General features: G+C 39.0%; 1 protein-coding gene across 8 annotated transcripts in view; it reads right to left on the bottom strand.

Moving 5' to 3' along the window:
• The window catches only part of LPP (LIM domain containing preferred translocation partner in lipoma), a 629,315-nt gene that overhangs the window by 234,075 nt on the left and 374,064 nt on the right, over nucleotides 1-21,176 (bottom strand). For 7 of the 8 annotated variants that reach the window (XM_072962654.1, XM_072962664.1, XM_072962661.1 and 4 more), the window contains one exon: nucleotides 11,807-12,499. In XM_072962654.1, the coding sequence (XP_072818755.1) occupies nucleotides 11,807-12,499 (693 nt within the window). Of the gene's footprint in view, nucleotides 1-11,785; nucleotides 12,500-21,176 lie in introns of those variants that run through there. The other variant, XM_072962688.1, reaches the window with a different exon arrangement.

Raw genomic sequence — 21,176 nt, 5'->3', positions numbered from 1 at the left:
TTTCTGAAAAGGGCCACAACTCCCTGTGCAGGAGCAGGCTTGGGCAGGGGTGAGGACAGAAGGCCGTATTTCCCTCAGAGATGGAAAAAAGCCTCATCAGGTTTACATATCACACATGTTGCGTGAGACAGAGATGAGCAGTTCTAACTGACCACAGCAAAAAAGAGAAAAACTGTAAGAATGTAGGCTGGGAAATTAGCCTCAGGGACTAAAATGGGCTGCATGTGAAGGATTAATCCATTGTTAGTATAAGCTAGGAGCCAAAGACTAGAAGAGACCAGGAACATAACTGGGATAAAAAATAAAACACCTGTAAAAGCAAAATTATTTAAAAAACACATAAAGAACTCTAGGTAATAAGAACTGTATGTGGGTCCACATAAAGTCAATGTCACTTCACCTTGATTGATTGATTGATTCATGAGTGCCTGACACATGCAAGATATTATGTGAGGTGTACAAGAAATAAAGCTGAGTTATACACGATTCACACCCTTCTTGAACATAGATGTCTATATGTGGGAAGGTAGACATAATGTGATTAAAATCAAACGGGATGTGAAAATATGGAGGGCATGGAATACTCACACACTGCTGGTGAAAATGCAACATGATGTAGCCCCTTTGGAAAGCAGTCCAACAATTCTTCAAAAGATTAAACAAAAAGTTACCATATAACCCAGCAAGTCCATTTCTAGGAATATACCCAAAAGAACTAAAAGCAAATGTCCATACAAAAACTTGTATTCAAATATTGATAACATCAATCATAATAGTCAAAGTGGGGAAAAAAACAAGAATCTATCAACTGATGAGAGAATAAACATAGTGCAGTAGATTGATACAGTGGAATATTATTCAACAATGAAAAGGAATGAAGTACTCATACATGCTACTGCATTTATGGAACTATAAAACATTGTGTTAAAAATCCAGTAACAAAAGACCATATATTGCATAACTCCAAATGTCCAGAATTGGCAATTTACAGATACAGAAAGTAGATTAGGGGTTACCAAGGGCTGGAGGTTTTGAGGGAAACGAGGAGTGACTGCCGATGAGTAAGGAGTTTTTTTCTGGGATGAGAAAATTGATAGTGTTGATGGTTACAAATTGCAGAATTCTGCAAATAGCAGGTTACTTTTTGGTTTAGATATTTAATTCTTCTGTTCCCCTCAAAGCTCCACAAACAACCTCTAGCTCCTGATGCACGATATACTGGGTAAGAAAAAAATAGCTGAGAAATATTCAATCAATTTTAATAAGAACCTAAATTTGCAAAGTTTTTCCCATATTTTAGATAAGGGGTTGGTAAACTTTTTCTATAAAGGGGCATATAGTAAATATTTGGGGCTTTTGAAGAATTTTTTTTTCCAAACAAAACTTAGATCATGACAATTTGTAAAAAGCACATGTATGAACTTGTTGCACACAGTAACATAACAGCTACTGTTGCGCTGTCTCAGCTCTACTGCTGTAGTATGAAGGCAGCCATAGATAACATACAAGAAATGAATATAGCTGAGTTTCAGTAACACATTATTTATAAAACCAGGTGCTAGGTGAGATCTGGCCCATAAGCTAGTCCTAGTTCATATTCCCCACCTGCCTTCTTTAGCTCTTTTTTGGTTCTCTGCTGGTTACTATCAATTTTCCTGCCTCCACAAGGATCACCAGCTTCAGCTGTCTCCTACACAGCCTGCCTAATACTTGGTGTCCTTTGGATAGGATGAATAGCAGGATTAAAAATACGATTTCATCTGGTAAAGATTAAAAGTATCATTGTTATAGGAACTCTATCCAGATTTGTGTTAAAGACTGCATATATGCACCATGAAAAATAAGTAACAGCTAACAGATCCATAAAGAATGCAACTAGCACACCTACACCCTCTTATCCGACCTTTTCACGATAACCTCTAAAGCCACATCAAAAATGAACAAGGTGTCTGCGCTGGAGGAATAAATACACCAAATATTTATAGACTGAATAAAACAGAGTCTATTATCCGGAACTTGTATTAAGGGCATAGTTTCAACTCCTTGATTCTTGATATAGTGTTGACTGAATCTTGGGTTTCAAAGGTTAAATACATGTTATATCCCAGAAATACAGCTCTATAAAGTTTTATTCCCTAAACTGTTGAGCCCAAGGAATATTTGGTGTTTGGATAACTGTACAATGAGCTAACACGTGTAAACACAGACAGCTGTGAATGGAGGCAAGTGTCACGGAGTGGAAAGAACAGTGGTCTGGCAGTCAGAAGGCCTAAGAGCTCATCCTTCCTCTGACCTTAGGTATTGGTATGTTACTAGGCAAGTTGCCTCCCGCATGTTACAGAGTTTTCCCCACATATGAAAGTGTTTGGTAAGTTTTCTTAAGGGGTTATAAAAATGTTACATGTTAATATTATATAATTTAAGATGCTATTATTTAAGTAATCTTCTGAAATAAACCAAACTGTATTTTTTGAAGAAGATCGACTGAATTCTGAGGATGAAGTAGAGCAAACACCATATTATTTGCTAAGGTTATGTCTGAAAGTTGGGTTTTCCATATTCCTGAAAATCAAAGAGTTAACAAGTATATATTTTTAGGACAATAGCACTCTTGGAAAGTCAACTATTTGACTTTCACTTTGAGATACTTCCCAATACTCTGTGCGCAGTCTGCCACAGTTTTTATATTCATCACTAATTATTGTACATCAACTGTAGTCAAGTTTCTTTGTTTGCTGGGGAGAACAACTATCATTTCTGGTCTGAAATAGGACAGCAGGGGTGTGTTCAGCTGGCCAAGAAGGAAAGAAGGTTCCTAGAGGGACATATCAATGACTCCACTTGCAAAATGACTTCTCTCGCTTTTACACACAAAAAAAATTACACAATGCTAGGATCGTTTATTAAAATAACCTAAATGTTCTAAAAAGACTAGGGACCTGAGATATTTTTAAACATCTAAATCTATGAAAAGGATTAGACAAGTAAAATGAATACATCATATTCACAGACATGTCTTAGTATAAGAGGACATCCACCCTCATATAACTTTTAAAATCAGGGGAAGGAGAGATGATGGACTGAGTTAAAACCACATGGACCGTCAGAACTCGTCCTCTCACAGGAGCAACCGGGAGATGAGGACAGCAGAACGGCTGCCATTTTCTGTCATTCAGAGGCCGCACAGAACTGATGTGGGTGTCTAGGGCTGGGGGATCAGCTCCTTTTGACAACAGTTATTACACCTTTTAAAGCTCGTTTATACTCCTGTTTTCACTGGTCTTGAACTGAAGCAGGGAAAAATCGTGATTTAGAAAAAAGCATTAATTTTCTCCTCAAATGTGCCACTGACTAACTGTGTAACTACCTCTCCAAGTCACTGCAACTCCTCAGGCCTCAGTTTTCCCATTTGTAATTTGAAGGAATTATGACCCAGTGATTCTGAAGATAACAGCGATGTCTCACAGCTTCGAAAGGCTAGTCCAGGGAAGCAGAGAGTAAAGATTTATTATATTTTCCAATTTACTTCCTTCAAATTTGTGGGAAACTGTTCAATCAAGAAGCAAATATTCCAAGCGTAGAAAGTTGATGAATAGACTCTTATCCATAAAGGAAATGAACAATTGAATCAAGAATTTATTGTAGGTGAAATGATCAGGTAGAAAAGCCTAAGGAGCCCTAAAAAAGCTAGTAAAACTCTTAAATTTAACGAGTCATAAAATGCAAGATCAGTATTAAAAAATCAATGGTATCTGTGTATACTAACAAATGGCTGCAAATTAAGAATTTTTAAAAAATACCATTTACAATAGCACCCAGAACACAAAATAGTTTAACAAAATATGTGTAAAACTACAATATATTGTGGAGAGAAATTATTAACAGCATAAATAAAATGAGAGCTATACCACGTTCATGGGTTGAAGACTCAATATTGTTAAGATTTCAGCTGTTTTCAAATTGATCTGTAGATTAAACAAGATCTCAGTCGAAATCAGAGCAAGCTATTTTGTGGAGATTGACAAGCTGATGCTAAAATTTTTGAGGAAATACAAAATATTTAGAACAATCAAAACACTTTTGAAAGAGAACAAGATAGAAAACTTACATTGAGTGATCAAAAAATCTATAAAAGTGATCAAGATAGTGTAGTACTGGCTTGAGGATAGATATATAAAGTAACGGAACAGAATAGAGTCCAGATAGACCCACACATTCGTGCTCAGTTGATTTTCGTCAAAGGTATCAAGGTATGTCAATGGAAGAAAAGACTTTTTCAACAAATAACGATGGAAAAACTGTTATCCCAAGGGGGGAAAATGAACTTTGACCCTCATCTCACACCATACACAAAGTTTAATTTGAAGAGAATTAAAGCCCTACATTTACCAGTAAAACATCAAAAAGAAAGCATAGAATAAAATCTTTGCGAGAAGACACGAATGTCTAAGGAAATAGAAAGCATGAACTATAGAAGATAAAAGTGGCAAATTGATCTTCATCAAAATTAAAAACTTCTGCTTTCAGAAAATAACATCAAGAAAATGAAAAGTCAAGTCACAGACTGGGAACAAATACTAGCAATGCGTATGTCTAAGGACTTTTATTCAGAATATATAATATATTCTTACCATTTAAAAAATCCAATTAAACAATGGGCCAAAAATTTGATGATACTTCACAAAAGAAGATATACAAATAGCCAGTAAGTGCGTGACTAGTAAATGTTCCACATCATTAGCCAAAAGGAATATGTAAACATAACCCTCAATCAGATACATCTATACACCATGAAAACAGGTAAAATCAAAAAGACCAACATGCCAAGTATTGTCAGAATTAGGGAGCAACTGGACCTCTCAGACTTGGCTAGTGGGAACTTGAAATGGTACATGTAGGAACACAGTTTGGCAGTCTCTTCCAAAGTTAGTTACCATGCGACCTCTGCTAGGTATTTATCCAAGAGAAATGAAAACTATGTTCATATAAAGACTTGTTCATAGCAGCTTTACTCATAATTAGAAATGAAAAAAATAACTGTCCCCAAACAAGTGAATGGATGAACAAAATGCACTCCACTCATACAACGGACATGTATATAAATGAACTGCAAAAAATTACAGTGATTAAAAGGAGCCTAGACGCAAGAGTGTATACTGATGATTCTATTTACATGGAATTCTAGAAAGGGTAAAAATAATCTATGTTAGAAAGCAGGAAGGGTGCCTAGGGCTGAGGGTAAAGGGGGCTGACTGCAACAGGGCCTGAGGGAGCTCCGTAGGGCACTGGAAATGTTGTCTATCTTGGCTGTGATGGTGGTTACCCAGGTGCATACAACTGCCTTATGCATTCCCAATGGGCACATTTAATTCTATATAAATTAACCTCAAAAAGGTAATTAAAGAATATGAATCAGCAAATTCTATGGACTTTGGCACATGCGGAAAGTAAAAAAGACTGTGTACATAACAACATACACACAGGTATCCCAGAAAGAATGTAAAATACTAGCACAACTGCCAACATGAGAAAATACCTAGATACTTTGGATACTGAGTTTCTGATGTGATAATGTGCATGTTACTGAGTTCACCTAAGCTGATTTGGTAGTATAGGCTTCGGCTTTGGCATTTTGATGAACAATCTGCCGAGTTCTAAAGCAGATTTTATTAGGAAATAGTAAGTTTCTTCAAGTATCTTCATTAAACAAGAATGTATCAAATACTTAGCTCCTCTGGAGGAAACAGTGTTCAGATACCATCTACATTCCCTAAATCTTGAGTATAATATATGCTGGGGCACAGCTTGGTGGAATACAGGTAGATAAATGCCTCTAGTACAGTAAGAGTGTGAACATTTCCACAGGAGAGGGTGAAATAATGCACAAGTTAATTTTAGAAAGAGAAGCCTTCACAAGAGAGATGAACAGTTTAGCTCAGCCTTAATGGGTCACATCAGATATGCAAATACTTCATTTATTTGGGGGGAGGCCTGGGAAGGCATTTTAGGAAGTAGAAGCTCCAAGAGAAAAGCTATATAGATGAGAAACGCCTAGGAAGGAATGTAACTTCTCAGCTGGAAGCTGGGATGCTTAAGTGGGGAGAGAAAACTGGAAATCTAGGCTACAGTTTCAATGAATTCCATAACTGGCTGGGAACTTCTGAAGATTTTTGAAAAAAGGCAATTAGTGACAAAGACAAAGCTGTAGAAAGATTAATCTGGTAGAATGGTTCATCCTGGTGTAGGATAAAGAGACCATTTCAGCTGGAGAGGGTGTGGAGAAAAGGGACCCCTCCTACACTATTGGTGAGAATGTAGATTGGTGCATCCACTATGGAAAACAGTACGGAGGTTTCTTTAAAAAACTAAAAATAGACCTACTGTATGTTCCAGCAATCCCAATTCTGGGCATATATCTGGAAGGAACTCTACTTTGAAAAGATAACATGCACCCCAATGTTCACAGCAGCACTACTTACAATAGCCAAAACATGGAAGCAACCTAAATGTCCACTGTTGATTGGAATGATTGGATGACTGGATAAAGAAGATGTGGTATATGCATACAATGAAATACTACTCAGCAACAAAAAAGAATGAAATAATGCCATTTGTAGCAACATGGATAGACCTAGAGATTATCATATTAAGTGAAGTAAGACAAATATCATATGATATCTCTTTATGTGAAATCTAAAATATGATACAAATGAACTTATTTACAAAACAGAAACAGACTTAGAGACATAGAAAACAAACTTATGGTTACCAAAGGGGATGGTGGGGGGAGGATAAATTAGGAGTTTGGGATTAGCAGATACATACTACTATATATAAAACAGACAAACAACAAGGACCTATTATATAGCACAGGGAACTGTATTCAATGTCTTGTAATAACCTCTAATGGAAAAGCATATGAAAAAAGAATATATATATATGTATATAACTGAATTACTTTGCTGTACCAGAAACTAACACAACATTGTAAATCAACTATACTTCAATTAACAAAAAAGAAAAAAAAAAGATCATTTCATTGGCTCAGGTGGGAAAGGAGGACAACTGAACCAGGACAGTAGCAAGGGGATTTAGATAAGAAAGTAGATTTGAGATACCATGAAGGGAGAAAGACCGGGATAAATTGCGCATGGGTGATGGGGAAGAGGAAGCACAGCTCCACCGTTTCGGGTCGGAGCCTGGGAACCCAGCAGGGACTTAACCGGTGCTTCCCCTCCACTGTCGATCTCATGACACAGCACCACGACTGCCTGAGCCCACGTCTGCCTTGACCTGGCCCACAGCGGAGCCACATCCAGTGGTGGTGATGCTGACATGGCACTCGCCCCACCCAAACACCAAACCAACATCCATCGTTTACCAGATGGAAAGCACGAGGACAATCTTCAGAAGACCTGACTTGGACCGTGGCTCGCACATGAATCTGACGTATGACCTCAGGTGAGTGACTCTCATTGCTGAGCCTTTGAACCCCCATCAGTGAAAGACAGAAATCTTGATCTGTGCTTAACGATCATGGATTTGTGAGGTCCACAAAACACTTTGGAAACTGAAAAACCCTGTGGAAAGGGGAATTACTATTATTACAGTCACTGTCATCCTCAAGCAATCTCTTTTATCCTCAGCTTTATACATGTCCAGATATTATCAGCATCTGACCTGAGGCCCATATCTGCATCCATCCCTCTCCCCACCCTAACTCTCTCTTGTTTGTTTCTCTGATCCTGGACTTCAGCGGTATTTAGCAAAAAGATTACCAGTTTTCTCTCAAATGTCACCAATTCTCTGCAGTACACCCAATATGTACATCATTCTCTTTTCTACAATGAAATGAAATTTAAACATGTTGATATTATTTGAATACTTAAAACATTACTGCATCAACATTCTCAAATATTTTCTTAATCTCAACAACTGACCAATCTTGGGGACCCTTCAACACTGACCCTAGAGGTTCATTACCTTCTTTATCCTCTCTGACCCATAAAATATCCCCCAGATTCAAACACTAAATGAAGAGCTGTGATCTGATCTATCACTGGATAAGAAAAACTTCCTGTTGGATTTATTGAAAGGTGGTTCATTGATCTCCCAGGTCTCACCTTCTTGAAGAATTTTCCAAGGAAATTTTAATAGATGATTTTACAATGGAGCCTAACCCCCACATGAGGTGTCCTCTAGCAACTTGCCTGAGATGCATGACACCAGCGATTTTTACCATTTACAGAGCAAATGCCTGTCTCTTTACCAGAGCCAAGGCTGACACAGATTAGGTTGATGACATGGAAGTGGAAGCTAAAGCCACCTGCCATTGTGGACCTGAGAGTGATGGCTGGCCTGCAGGTCCTGGCCCCGGGGCTTATCTGAATAGTGGAGAAGATACATATGTGAAGATACTGCACTGGACCAGAGCTCTGTGAGCTACACAGCAACCAGCAGCTACTAGCTTTTAGAAAATGGCAGAGAGAACAGATTTCACTGTGTCTTTAAGAGGATTTCTAGTGAGAAGGGAACAGTTCTCTCTTATAAAGACTTGCTTATAACAATATTTTAAAGGAACTCAGCCCAGAGGGTCCAGGAAACACATTATGCTCTCCTGCAGCATACAAATTCATTATGGGAACACAAGTATAACCATGATCGATCCCCTGTCTTGCAGGCTCTGATTCCATTTCTTTCCTTTCTTCATTCTTTTCTTCCTTTCCTTCCTTTTATTCCTTTTCTTTCTTTCCTTCTATTTTTTCCCTTCCCTTCTTCTCCTTCTTCTTTTATATTACACTATGACATTAAAAAATTAAAGCAGCTCATCTCAAATATAAGGGAGATAGATAGATTTCATCGTTTAAAATCTTTACCCTCAGTGGGTTAAATGCCAAATTGCTAAGAACTTCTCAAGGTAACAAAAGATCATTGTTTTAAGGCAGGAAGGTAAGTTTTCCATCAGTGACAAAAAGATGAGAAATAAATGAAAGCCAAGTGAAAAAGCTGAATAGTCCTCACTTGGCAATTATGCAGCCCTTGGAAATTTCCAAGCCCTTTGCAATCATTCATTAATTAAGGAAGATGACATCCTGCTTTACGGAGGCTGGGAGCGTGACATAAAGAGGTCTGGAGGCTTTCCTCAAACTGAAAGAAGAATGTCAAGGGAGGAACTGGGATTAGAATTAGGAGCTCATTTCTCAAGCCAGTAGTCACATCCCTAAGCCAAGCAAAGTCAGTATTTGAGACAATAAGGTCTTCTGTGCACAGGTGTGGTTGAATACGGCAGTGTTCTGCTCAAAGACCAACTGTGAAAGAGCCCACCTCTTCACCCACCAGTGCCCCCAGCACACACACAGACTGTATCCGTAGCTTCATCAGCCTCTTCCCCCTTTCCCAAAACACAGACAGATGGCTAAATATCAACCTCTAACCATTCTCCTTAATAATCACAGCAAAAAAGTACGTGATTTGATTTTCATTTTTTAAATGTACAATATGATGTTAAAACACATGACACTGTTGAAAAACAAACATTTCATAATTTTAGAAAATGACATGAAATCCACTGATACCCAAAATCTGTAATAATGTAATAGATCATCTTGAATAATTATCTTATTTCAGTAAGAAGGAAAATAAAGTTTTTGTTTTATGGAGCACGGTTAATAAAAGTTCATTCTGTCACCCCAAGTAGGTTGGTGAAGACAGACCAAATGCAAGTGATGTGTCTGCACCTAACATCTTAGCTCCAGGTCTTGGAGTGGGTGCTGGCTCTTCCCTACACCACTGGACTGGTTCCAGAGTGCCCAGTGACATGATGGGAAAACAGGAAAACTCAAAGACTGGCTCAGTATTTCTCACCAGATCACTCTCTCCACCTAGACATACTTTTGCTCTGTCTCATGTCTGTTTCCCCAGGTCGGGCAAGAGGATCCTTAAACAACTCAGGGCCCATCTCCTCCCCTTAGGAACATCATTCAGCCAATTTGTCAGTTGGGCTGTTTTGGACAGGGAAAAAATTCATACCATCTGAACTTAAATGCTGATGGCCATTGTCCCAACCTAAACTTTTAATCTTCTGTAAGGGAATTTGTTGCGGTTGTACCAAAATGAGGTAAAGTTGAATAACCTCATTTTTTTCTGAACTGGTTGCTCTGGGGCCAGGAGGGACTAATGCAAATATGCTGCAATGTTAACAAAGGGCAAGGCTGTCCAGTTGGGCTATTTGGGGCAATATTTATTTTAAAAACAAAACAAAACAAAAACCCCTTAATAACATCTCTTTTCATAAAGAGATTGTGGAAAGAAAGCCCTTCCAAGAGTAATGTTTCGAAAACACTTAACATTTTAACTTGGAATCTTTGTGTTGGAAAATGATCATGGCTGGTCCACTTTCATGCAATGGACATTCATAAGGTTGATGGATGCCTCCAGCTACCCACAAGCCCCACTTATTGGAAAGGGTTCTTTTCCTCTAAGGAAACTAAAATCCATCTGCACCATTAACAGAGCAGATGTTTTCATGTGAGAAAAGTGATTTAGTGGACTCACTACCCAGAGAGTAAGGACCTCACTAACTTTTGTTATAATGTTGAAAATGAGATTGGAGATGCTTGGAAATTGACAATCTCTAATGTGCAAAGGATTAAAATAAAACAAACATATAGTCCAATCTTCTGCCCAATTCATCCCCCAAAGTTACCACTGAACTTCTAGCTAATCAAGGGCTTCAACTTCTGATTTCTTACAGCCCTAACAAAAGAAAGGGAAGGCTCAGTTCTAACACAATGGCTGAGAACTAGATTAGTTTCTCCATCTCGCTCCTTCCAAATAACTCTCCTTGGTTGCACTTTTCATGGTGGGAGGAAACATTATCATGTTGGTTCTTGTACTCACAAAAAATCCAAGTTGTAGGTGAATTGGTGTGTATAGTAATATATCTAACTTATTCACAGGAAGTAGCTGAATGTGTTGACTTAAAATACATACATGCTTGAAATTCTTAAAAAAATGAAAAGATTACTATAATAAATAATTTTTAAAGTTGCCTAGAGTGTTGGCAAGTAATTGGACAGTAATACTCTTCCTGGAGGATCATTAATGTAGATACACAAGGGGTAACAAACAAGTGTTATTATACTGCAGCCCCCTGCCAAAGAAAACTAGACAAAGTACCTGTATTACCTTAGATTCCTTTAGCCTCACCTGTCTCCTGGGCCCTTATCCACCTGTTCTTCCCCAGCAGTCACTGTGGTACCAACAATGCTTGGGTTCTGACTGCCTTCGCATGAGCCCAGCCTGACAGCAGTTCATCACATGCTGTCCTGCACCTCTCTCACCCCCAGATCGAGGGATTCCCTATGCCTGCTGAGGCATAAAATGCTGCAGATCTGTTTGGTGCGCAAGTAAATGCAACATGTAAGGGTGAGAAAGTCTCTGACCCACAAAAGGAAGCTGTGACCAACAGGAAACAAGATTTAGAAGATAAATTATTTTCCTGTCTTCCCTTTGAAAAGACTGTCCTGAACTGCTATGGTTCATATGGTCTTTTGGAAGATGATTCCTCAAGATTGAACAATTAGTTGCACTCGATGCTAAACAGGAGCCTTATTGGTAACAAATCCCCATATCCTCAAACAGGATCCCCTATTTTTCCTGCTTCACTCGTGCACTTTCTTAGGATTGTGCTTTGTAATGAAATAAAACTAGTACAAATACTTTTGCCTTAGGCTCTGCTTTCTGGAGAAGGCAGCCCATGATAGGTACCCCTTTATTCCCATCACTATGTTAATGAGTCCCCTACCTTTGGCTGCAGTGGTGGTGCACAGGAGGCTGGAACAGGATCTGTGATATAAGTCTTCTTGGGACCAGGAACTGGATACATCCCAGCAGGGTTCTGGTTCCCTGCTCCAGAAGGAGTATACCCTTGTTCTCGCTTCCACGTATTTGGGTGACCTTGTTGACTATAGGCAGGATCAGAGTCATTTTTGCTCCCATAGCCAGGCCCCGCTGGGGAATAGCCTTCATAGTAGCGTCCTTGACTGGGGGCATACCCATACCCAGGCTCAGGCTGAAGTCCTGGTGGTGGGACATATGCATAATCCATGCCTCCCCGTGTAGAAGGAGGTGGACCCTGCCCAGGGATAGAAACTGGTTGCACATTATAGCCCTGGGCCCCTGGCCCTGGACCATAAAATTGTCCCGGTGAAGGGGCAGCCATGTAATGAGAGCTGGGCTGGGCTGACTTCACCTGCACATTGAAGGTAGGCCTTGAAGGGGTGGATGCCGTAGTGTAGGAGGCTGGGACTGGCTGAGGCTGGGGTTTTAGTGTTCCAATTGGAGCCACGGGGATGGGTCCAGCCTGAGGTGCAGGTTGTGGTTTTAATGTAGACTTTTTGGTTGCCGTTAGAGGGGGTTGGTTTGGTATGACCATTCTCTTATGTCCTGTGACTGGGGTGGAGACGGGAGGAGAAGCTGTTGTTGAACTAACAGAGCCCTAAAGTGGAAGAGAGAAAAAGGAGGAAAAAAAAAAAGAGACAAAGATTACTAATAATGAAAAGGAAAAATACATAAGTGAACAATTATTAATAACTGCTATTATTATTTTTGTATTAACATTGCAAAATACAAATAAGGCTTCGTTCCTGCCTTCTAAGAGTTCACAGACTAACACAAAGGACAGTTGCATTTCTGTATACTATCAATGAAAAGAAATTAAGGAAACAATTCCATTTACAATAACATAAAAAAAAAGAACACCTTAGAATGAACTTAACCAAAGAAGCAAAAGAGTCATACACTGAAAAGTACAAAATGTTGCTAATAAATTAAAAAAGACAAAAATAAATGGAAAGGCATCCCATGTTCATGGACTGGAAGACTTGATATTGTAAAGTGTTAATCCGACTCAGAGCAATCTATAGATTTAATGCAATCCCTGTCAAAACCCCAATGTCACTTTTCTGCAAAAAGAAAAAAATCCATATGGAATCTTAGAGACTCTGAATAGCCAAAACTATCTTGAAAAAGAAGATTGGAGGTCTCACTATGCAACTTCATAATTTATTACAGAGCTACAATAATCAAAACATGTTTGCATAAAGACAAACATAGACCAAAAGAATAGAATAGAAAGCCATAAATAAACCCTTGCTTGCATACATGGTCATTTGATTTTTGATCTGGATGCCAAGACCATTTGATGAGGAAAGAATTTTCACTTTTCACCAAATGGTGCTGGAAATACTGGACATTCACATGAAAAAGAATGAAATTGGATCATTACTTTATACCATATACAAAGTAACCCAAAATTTTAGCTTTAAATTTATAGAGCTACGAACTATAAAACTCTCAAAACTATATAATTCAAAAATACAGAGGAAAAACTTCATGACATTGGATTTGGCATTGACATTATATATATATAAAGTACCAGCACCAAAAGAAAATAGATAAATTGAACAATGTGATTTCAGTCAAACTAGCAAAAGAGTCAGTCACCATACTGCTAAAAGGAGGTACTAGAGATAGAGAGCTGAGGGACTGGGCAGAGGGAACAAAGAAAGCAAAGACGGGTGTTGAGAGAAACAAATACCCCTGGCACAACCAAAGAAATGCTAAATTTTAGATCAAAAATTCCTATCAAAGAGTGATTTACCAAAGATAAATGCAGCCGCTGCCTCCTTTATATCTTCCTGATTTCTGTCACATTCATTTGTTCAATTCAGAACTTACTGAATGCCCTAAAAATGTTCTAAGGGCACAAAGGCGAAAAGACATTTGCTGAACTTTGAGAAGTCTTGGTTAGGCTGGGGTTAACTAAAGGCTGAGGGAAGGCTTAGAGATTCAAACATTCTTTCTAAGGCATTAGTCTATTAGGGAATCTGTAAACATGATGGTGACACAGTGTTTTAATTTTGCTCTGAGTTACTATGATTAGATTTGTTGATATAAAAAGTGAATGACCCACACTCTAATTCTGTTGTTTATTAATTTCCAGGCAAATTTTACTACGTATAGGAAGAAGGGATGCAAGACTTTATATTACTCGTGTCATTTACTCACACCAAGCCCCTAGGGATATATACAAGTGGGGCAGGTGCTAATTCTTCCTCATACAAATTCCCCTTCTTTGTTACGCAAAGAATTTCAATTTGTCAGCAATGTGCCCATACTTCCCAAGATTACTTTATGAGATGTATGCTAAGAATTACTGGAAAAACTAGGGCTCTCCTGACATAACATCATCCCTTCCTACTCCTTCCCTGCCCTCTTTCCTGCATGGGATGTGGCTGTGAGGCTGGAGATGGTGCAGCTATCCTGCCCCCACCCCCTACACAAGTCTATTGATCTAGGCATATGGCTTTCTGAGGATAGCTTTCTATTGATGTAGGTTGATCCAGAGATAAAGATCAAATCATTCCCAGGGACATTTGGTTAACACAGAGTGGTTCTCAACTGGAGAGGAAACCATCTAGTGACCAGGGAGAGCTTGGAAATGAGTGGTGGTATATTTTATTGTCATAGGGGATGCTACTCTCATTAAATGGGTAGAGGGCAAAAACACATCATTGTCAAGCCCAAGATGATGACAGTTTCCCTGTTAAGAGACACCAATAAACTCTTGAGCTGCATGTCTTCTGGTAACCTGATTGTGAAATTCCCAGCTGTCAGCCAAGGAGGGTCACTGGTCCTCTCTAGGATCTCTCCTCTATGATACTCTCTCCTTCCTATTCAAACAACTGCTCTTTCTCTGGGTCCTCTTGAGCCAAGGGAGACAACAGCAGTGACTCTGCTAGTCCCAGATTACCACTTTGTGCCTTATGGCTTCTCTATAACCAAGTGGGACAATGTACACAATGCATTTATAAATCAGCTCCTGGAGAAGAGCTAGTTTCAGTGTGCTATCATTTTGGTTAGGATCCTGACTGTGACAGCTGTCTTTTCCACATATTTATCTCAATTGTCCTTTTCTAGTGATTTTGTAATTTTAGATATAGCTCTCTGTTAAGTTACAGAAGGCTGTTGAATAGAGTTATCTTCCCCACCCCGCTTTTGGTAGCCTCTCAAGGGAGGCAATCTTGCCATTTACTTTTGCAATTTAAGCAACCTGAGTATTCTTTTCCTGGTGGAGTAGCCTTTCTCTTCTATGTGAGGGTGGTCCCAACAGTACCCCATAGAAGGAGATGCAGTTTCCACATTAAGCAGTGTGTTAAAATATATATCCTGAAGAAGTTCCTACATAAATACTCAATAAGACCCTGACATTCTGTATTAGATAACATGGAAGAGTTAGTTTGAACCTAGAAAAAAATGTAAGGTTAGATTTTTCTAGTTAGCCATGTCAGTCCTAAAAAATGTCAGCATAGATGGAATTGAATGTAAGAAGGAATAAAGCTTTGCTTTTCTTTGATGACTCAAGATCAGCAGAAACCCAGAGTTCCTATTTTGAACACTTTACAAACCCAACTATAAATGGAGACAGTGACTGAGCAACTGGACTCACGACAGACACACCGCGCAGCTGTACAGAAGTCTGCCCCCAGACACTTCAAAAGTCTCATACTCTAAAGATGAAAACCAATCACATTCATAAAGTAAACAAAAAATAATCAGTGTAGACCTAATTCCTTAGAAGTAACTTTTTTCAACAAACTTCTCTTTCACTTTTTCTCTGTTGGTGAACACACACACACACACACACACACACACACACTACTTAAACATCCCTAAAGTCTTTGAAGGGAGGCATCAGGGTGCAGTTTCAGGAGCCAGTGCTTTCGTCTAGGAAATATCTCACTACATGAGAAGGTTTCTCACAACTTCATTATGAATTCTGCTCTGTCTGTGCTGGCATGTTTCTGAGTATTTTCTGTTTCATAATAACGTGTGTGAAAATAGTATGTTTAGCTATGTCTTCCTCCCCTCTACCCACCTCAGCTCTGTGATTTGAAATTCTTTACCTCACTGGAGGTGGATGGGGTAAAGAGCAGGAATGATGTTAAGGCACATTTATTTATGTTCTTCATGGTAAAAGAAAGCTATGGCGACACTTCCTGGCCCGCACATTCAGCTAAATACACAGCAAATCTTTTCTACTTACGGATTAGTTGGCACTTCCAAATATTTATTTTTGGCATTTCATTTCTTTTTTTGTTTTTGCAAGAGCTCTTGAAGCTTTATCATGATTTAACATTTTCATTTTAAAAATCAAGCACATTTTAAAAATTATACTTACATGGATATACATATATATGTATATACATATTTTTTGTCCTGCGACTTGAATCTCTGTAGCAGTCTTTTTATGTTTGTATTTTTCCATTAATTATTTTCCAAGCATCTTCAGCATGTAAAGCTCAGCGAGGTTAGTAATGGGAGGACGGTGTCCTAGGATGAATAGTGTGTGTCTACCTGTCCCCCAGGAGTTTGTATTCTAGTCGAGGGGCTGATAACAATCAATAGCTGTTGAAGAGATGTCCCCATCACCAGGCAGAACTGTCTGTGGCCATGAGACAGGAACAGACAGGGAGCTGTGACAGCACCACTTCTCCTCAGTTGGGAGCAGGTCCTCAGCCTCCTTTTTGCCCAAGTCAGGATAACATCTTACATTCCTCTGTCTTACCTCTGATGCACCCATTCCCTGAACACAGCCCCATGCTCACATATACACACACACCCCCAGCCCAACCTACTACCATGCCCTGATTATTTCTCACATCTCTGTACTTTACCCCAGTCTCACCTTCTCCCTGGTTCTGGCCCTCATCATCACTTCCCTAGCTGTTTATTGCCATTATCTAACCTCACTCCTCTCCCATATCTCCTCCTCAACCCTGTCACAGTGATCTCTCTAACGCAAGTGTCTGATACGGCGCTCTGCTGATCCAGATTTGCCAATGACTCTGCCCTGTGCTGAACTCTTTTTATGATATTGCTCATTCTCTCTCTCTCTCTCATATGCTTTATAAGGACCTTCTAATCCAGGCCCTGCCTTTTGTCCAGCCACCTCCTTCTTTCCTCCATCACGCACAGCATACACTCCAGCAATGTCAGGCTTATGTAGAGACTGGAGTAGACCACACACGTGTGGACTCCTGTCAGTGAGGATTCATTCCATAGGATTCTCCACCATGTTTCTCCCCTGCCGCTCAGACATAGCCATCTTCTGCCTGGCAGTTGCCTCCCGATTCTTCAAGCCTCAGATCAAATGGTGCCTCTTCTGTTACGTCTTTCTGGAACTCTGGAAACATCCATTAAATTGTTATTATGTATTAACCCCTCAACCAGACTATAAACTCCTTGGGGAAAGTGAGACATCCTAGGACACTGTCCTCCTCCCATTAACCTCACTGAAGTTTACATGCTGAAGACGCTTAGCAAATAATTAATGGAGAAATAAAAAAAAATAAACATACATTACAATCCCCTGGAACGACTTTAAGTTTTTTTTTTTTTTAATGGTCCTTCAGTTACACTCCCAGTGAGCCCTGTACATGCCTCCATTAGCACAACTACCTTAACGGTGTTTTAATAATTGACTTGCATGCTTTACAAGTTGGGAAGAAGTTAAACTTTAAACTTCAGAAAATCAAATTATCATGGTCTGAAACAGATAGAGATTTGTCTTTTGTAACAGAAAGGGCAGCCAAGAGCCACTGTGTCTGCTCAGCACTGACAGCAGGGACTCGGGCTCTTTCTAGCTTTCTGTTAGAAGTACTTCTCTGATCTTTCTATAAAAGTGCTCCTGACAACATGAGTCAACATATTGCCCAGTGGCCCCTGAATAATGATCCTCTTTATCTGACACAGGACCTCCTCTCCTCTCTCTTCATTAACTCTCTCTAGGACCATGCCCACAACTTGAAATACCTCCTATGTTATGAAGTCTCTTTTGATTTTCTATCTCTAGAATCCATCTGTATTCAAAATGCTAGGCCCAAATATTCAATTATTTCATGTGTTTACTTGACTGCCTCATATGCTTTTCAGGCTCAAGATGTTAAAAACCATTTTATCATCTTCCTTGAATCTGCTTTTCATGCTTTCCATCTGATTTTCTCATCCATCCCAGTGTTGTTCACATGAGAACACTAGGAGTCATTCTTGAGCCTCTCCTTCACATCCCATTCAAGCACTAAACCCTGTCAATCCTATTCCCCAAGTACAAAATTCTATAACCCTCAAATATGTCCACATTTCACCATTTCCTTGGCTGTAGCTCAATTCCAAGATAGCACCACTCTCACCAAGGGTTACCCAACAGCATCCAAACTGGTCTCCCAGTGTCTGTCTTTGTTCCCCTTCAATGAATCCTGCATTCTGTAGAAAGAGTGATTTCTCTCAAATGCAGATCCAATCACATTACTTTCCTGCTTAAAAGTCTTCAATTATTCAGTTCAGTGATTTGGACTCAAATTCTTCTGCCTCTCCTTAAGAGGCACGTGCCATGTCACTTCGTGACGCTCACTTTCTTTCATATGCAACGTGCTAGGCTCTCTCCCATCTTGTGGATTACACCTCTATGCTCTCCCAGCTCTCTCAGGACACTATGTCTAACTAATTCCTAAGAACCCCTGAAATCTCAGCCTGGGTGTCAGGATCCTCAGTAGACACTGCCCAAGTCCTCTGGCACAGCGAGCACTCTCCCCCCTCCCCTTCTGCACACGTCACACTTGTACATGTCTGTGTTCACAGGGTTAGGGACTGTCCGTTTTATTCACTATTGCTTTTCCACTGGCTTTTTCAAGTCGTAGTACATAGCAGGCATTTAACAAACATTTGAATGGACAAGTAATGGTCTCCCCACCAAAATGCATTTCTCTTATCAGATTGCAACCAAATATGCAAAATATGAGCTCCTTCATTTCTCTTCCTATTTGCCAATCAAGGAATCTGTGATACATTTAATGCATACTTAATTACAGTAATCTATTAGTCTCTCCCTCCCTCTAAATAGTTTAAGAACTTTACTTTTTGAATTTATTAATACTACTATCTTGCAAAGAAGCATTTGAGATGCTTATTTTAATCTTAATGGCCAGATTGTATATGTAAGTTCTACATGATGCTGGCTCAAATTCTTACAGAAATAGTCAAGAAACAAATTTTAAATAAACATATCATGAAAGGAGAGTAATGCATTTTACAATAATCTTTAACAACACGTAGTGAAAAGAAATATGTTTTGAATTAACTATCAAATAATTACAATACCCCAAACACCCAAATTTAATAAATTCAAATTATTTAGTCGATAAAAATTTACTAGACGTCTGCTATGTGCCAGGCACTAAGCTAGCTGCTAAACCACAATAAGACAAAGGGAATCGGAGTCACTACACTCACAGAATTCTTAGTTTAATTTTTTGGACAAAATTTTCTGTAATGAGCAAAAACGATTTCAATTTAGAAAGGAAACTCTCTAAGGTAACAGAAAGGAAAAAATATACAAAAGCTGAAGCCTAACATAGAAACAACAACATAAAACTCAAAGCCCCTTCACTGCATTTTGATTCCAGCTATTTATAAAGCCATGAAAATATGCTTAAGATGTTAAATGAAAATATAAACGTTAAATGAAAAACACAGAATGTGACATCAATCATATGTGCAATACAGTTGAGGCTACACAGAATGGTATTTCCATATGGACAAGGACTAGACAAACTATGGAAAGAGAGATGATTGGCTTGGTAGAAGAAAGCATTATGAATATTTCAACTTCAATTTTATTTTCATGACAATTGTTTTAAGTCATTTGAACCAGACCTGATCGATCACCATTTGTCACTTGTAGTTTTCTATTTTGTCTGTGTATCTTTGTGGCAGAAAAAACAAACTAAAATACCTACTGGTATCCAAAAAAAAAAGTATGGTAATAGAAACATTTATGCATCATTTACTTTGTGTAACATTTACTTTGTGTAAACATTTTGTGTTCAACATAGTTTATATTTAATACTCACAAATACCCTTTAGATGGAAACTATTATCTATCCCCATTTTCCAGATGAAGATACTGAAGCATAGAGAAATTAAGTAACTGCCCAAGGTTACACAGCCAGCAGGTGGCAGATCCAGGATTCAATCCAGGTAGCCTACTTCTGCAGTTTGAAGTTTTAGAAACCATTCTACCTCGCTAAGGTAAAGACAAAGCGAAACAGACTACTTGTGATGGGGGAGAAAAAGTCCAACAAGAGGCCCTCGCAGTCTACTTGGGTTCAGGAAAATATTTCTCTCCTAGAAGAAAAATAAAGGAGTAAATGGGGCAACAGACAGCCAGTGATACTCGGCATCATTATCTGGAAAACAATAGAGTGACTGCATGAAACAAAAGTCATACTCTAAGGCGGCTGCTACTCTCTGCCAGCTGATTACTGTGTGAAAAATTGATCCGATGTTCCTCTTCTGACTTTACAGCTTTGCTCTTTTTTTGTTGTTGTTGCAAACACCAGGAAGCCAAACGAAGGATGTCTGCTGGCCAGCCGTAGTGCATGAGGTGCTTTTAGCAACTTCCATTCTAAGTTAAGAACACTGACAAGTAGAAATAGCACCAGGGAGGATGATCAATTAAATTGAAGGGTCACGTGGTGGAACTCCAGGGTGGGGAAATCCAGCTTTGCCACTGTTTAGAGCTAAGCAACACTGAAAACTTCATGCTACTTCCCCAGGCTGACTCCTCATCTGAACAAAAAAGAAGACCTAGGAGTACTGTTCTTTTCTCCTTCTCCTCTTTAAATGAGTAGTCATTCTTTTCTTCAAATAAGAGGCTTCCTATAACCCAGATTCTAAAAATGAGCTTCACTGGATCAGGCACAGGACAGAGGAGAACACACCCATATATTTCTTGTTCTTTTAATAATCTTCCTCTACAATAGAAGATGTAATGGCATTCAGAATCCAGTGATTCCAAGAGTAAATTCTGTACATCTGCAATGAGTTTTAATGTCCAGAAAGAGCTTGATCTCATCACTAAGGATTCACACCGGGAAACACTTAACTTACAGTTGGATAGATGAATGGACAGACTTGGTGTGTGGGTTTGTACAGTGTGAAAAAGTGAAAATACGGCTTACCTATTTCAGTCATAATGCCATACATTATTTGCTACTTGGTTTTTGCTTAATAAAAATTCATCATTTTCTCCAAGTCCGTAACAGAGGAATAAC

The sequence above is a fragment of the Vicugna pacos genome, chromosome 1 (assembly GCF_048564905.1).
Source record: "Vicugna pacos chromosome 1, VicPac4, whole genome shotgun sequence".
Taxonomy (NCBI): domain Eukaryota; kingdom Metazoa; phylum Chordata; class Mammalia; order Artiodactyla; family Camelidae; genus Vicugna; species Vicugna pacos.
Note: the sequence above shows the minus strand (reverse complement) of the source record. Positions and strands in the feature narration are given on the sequence as shown.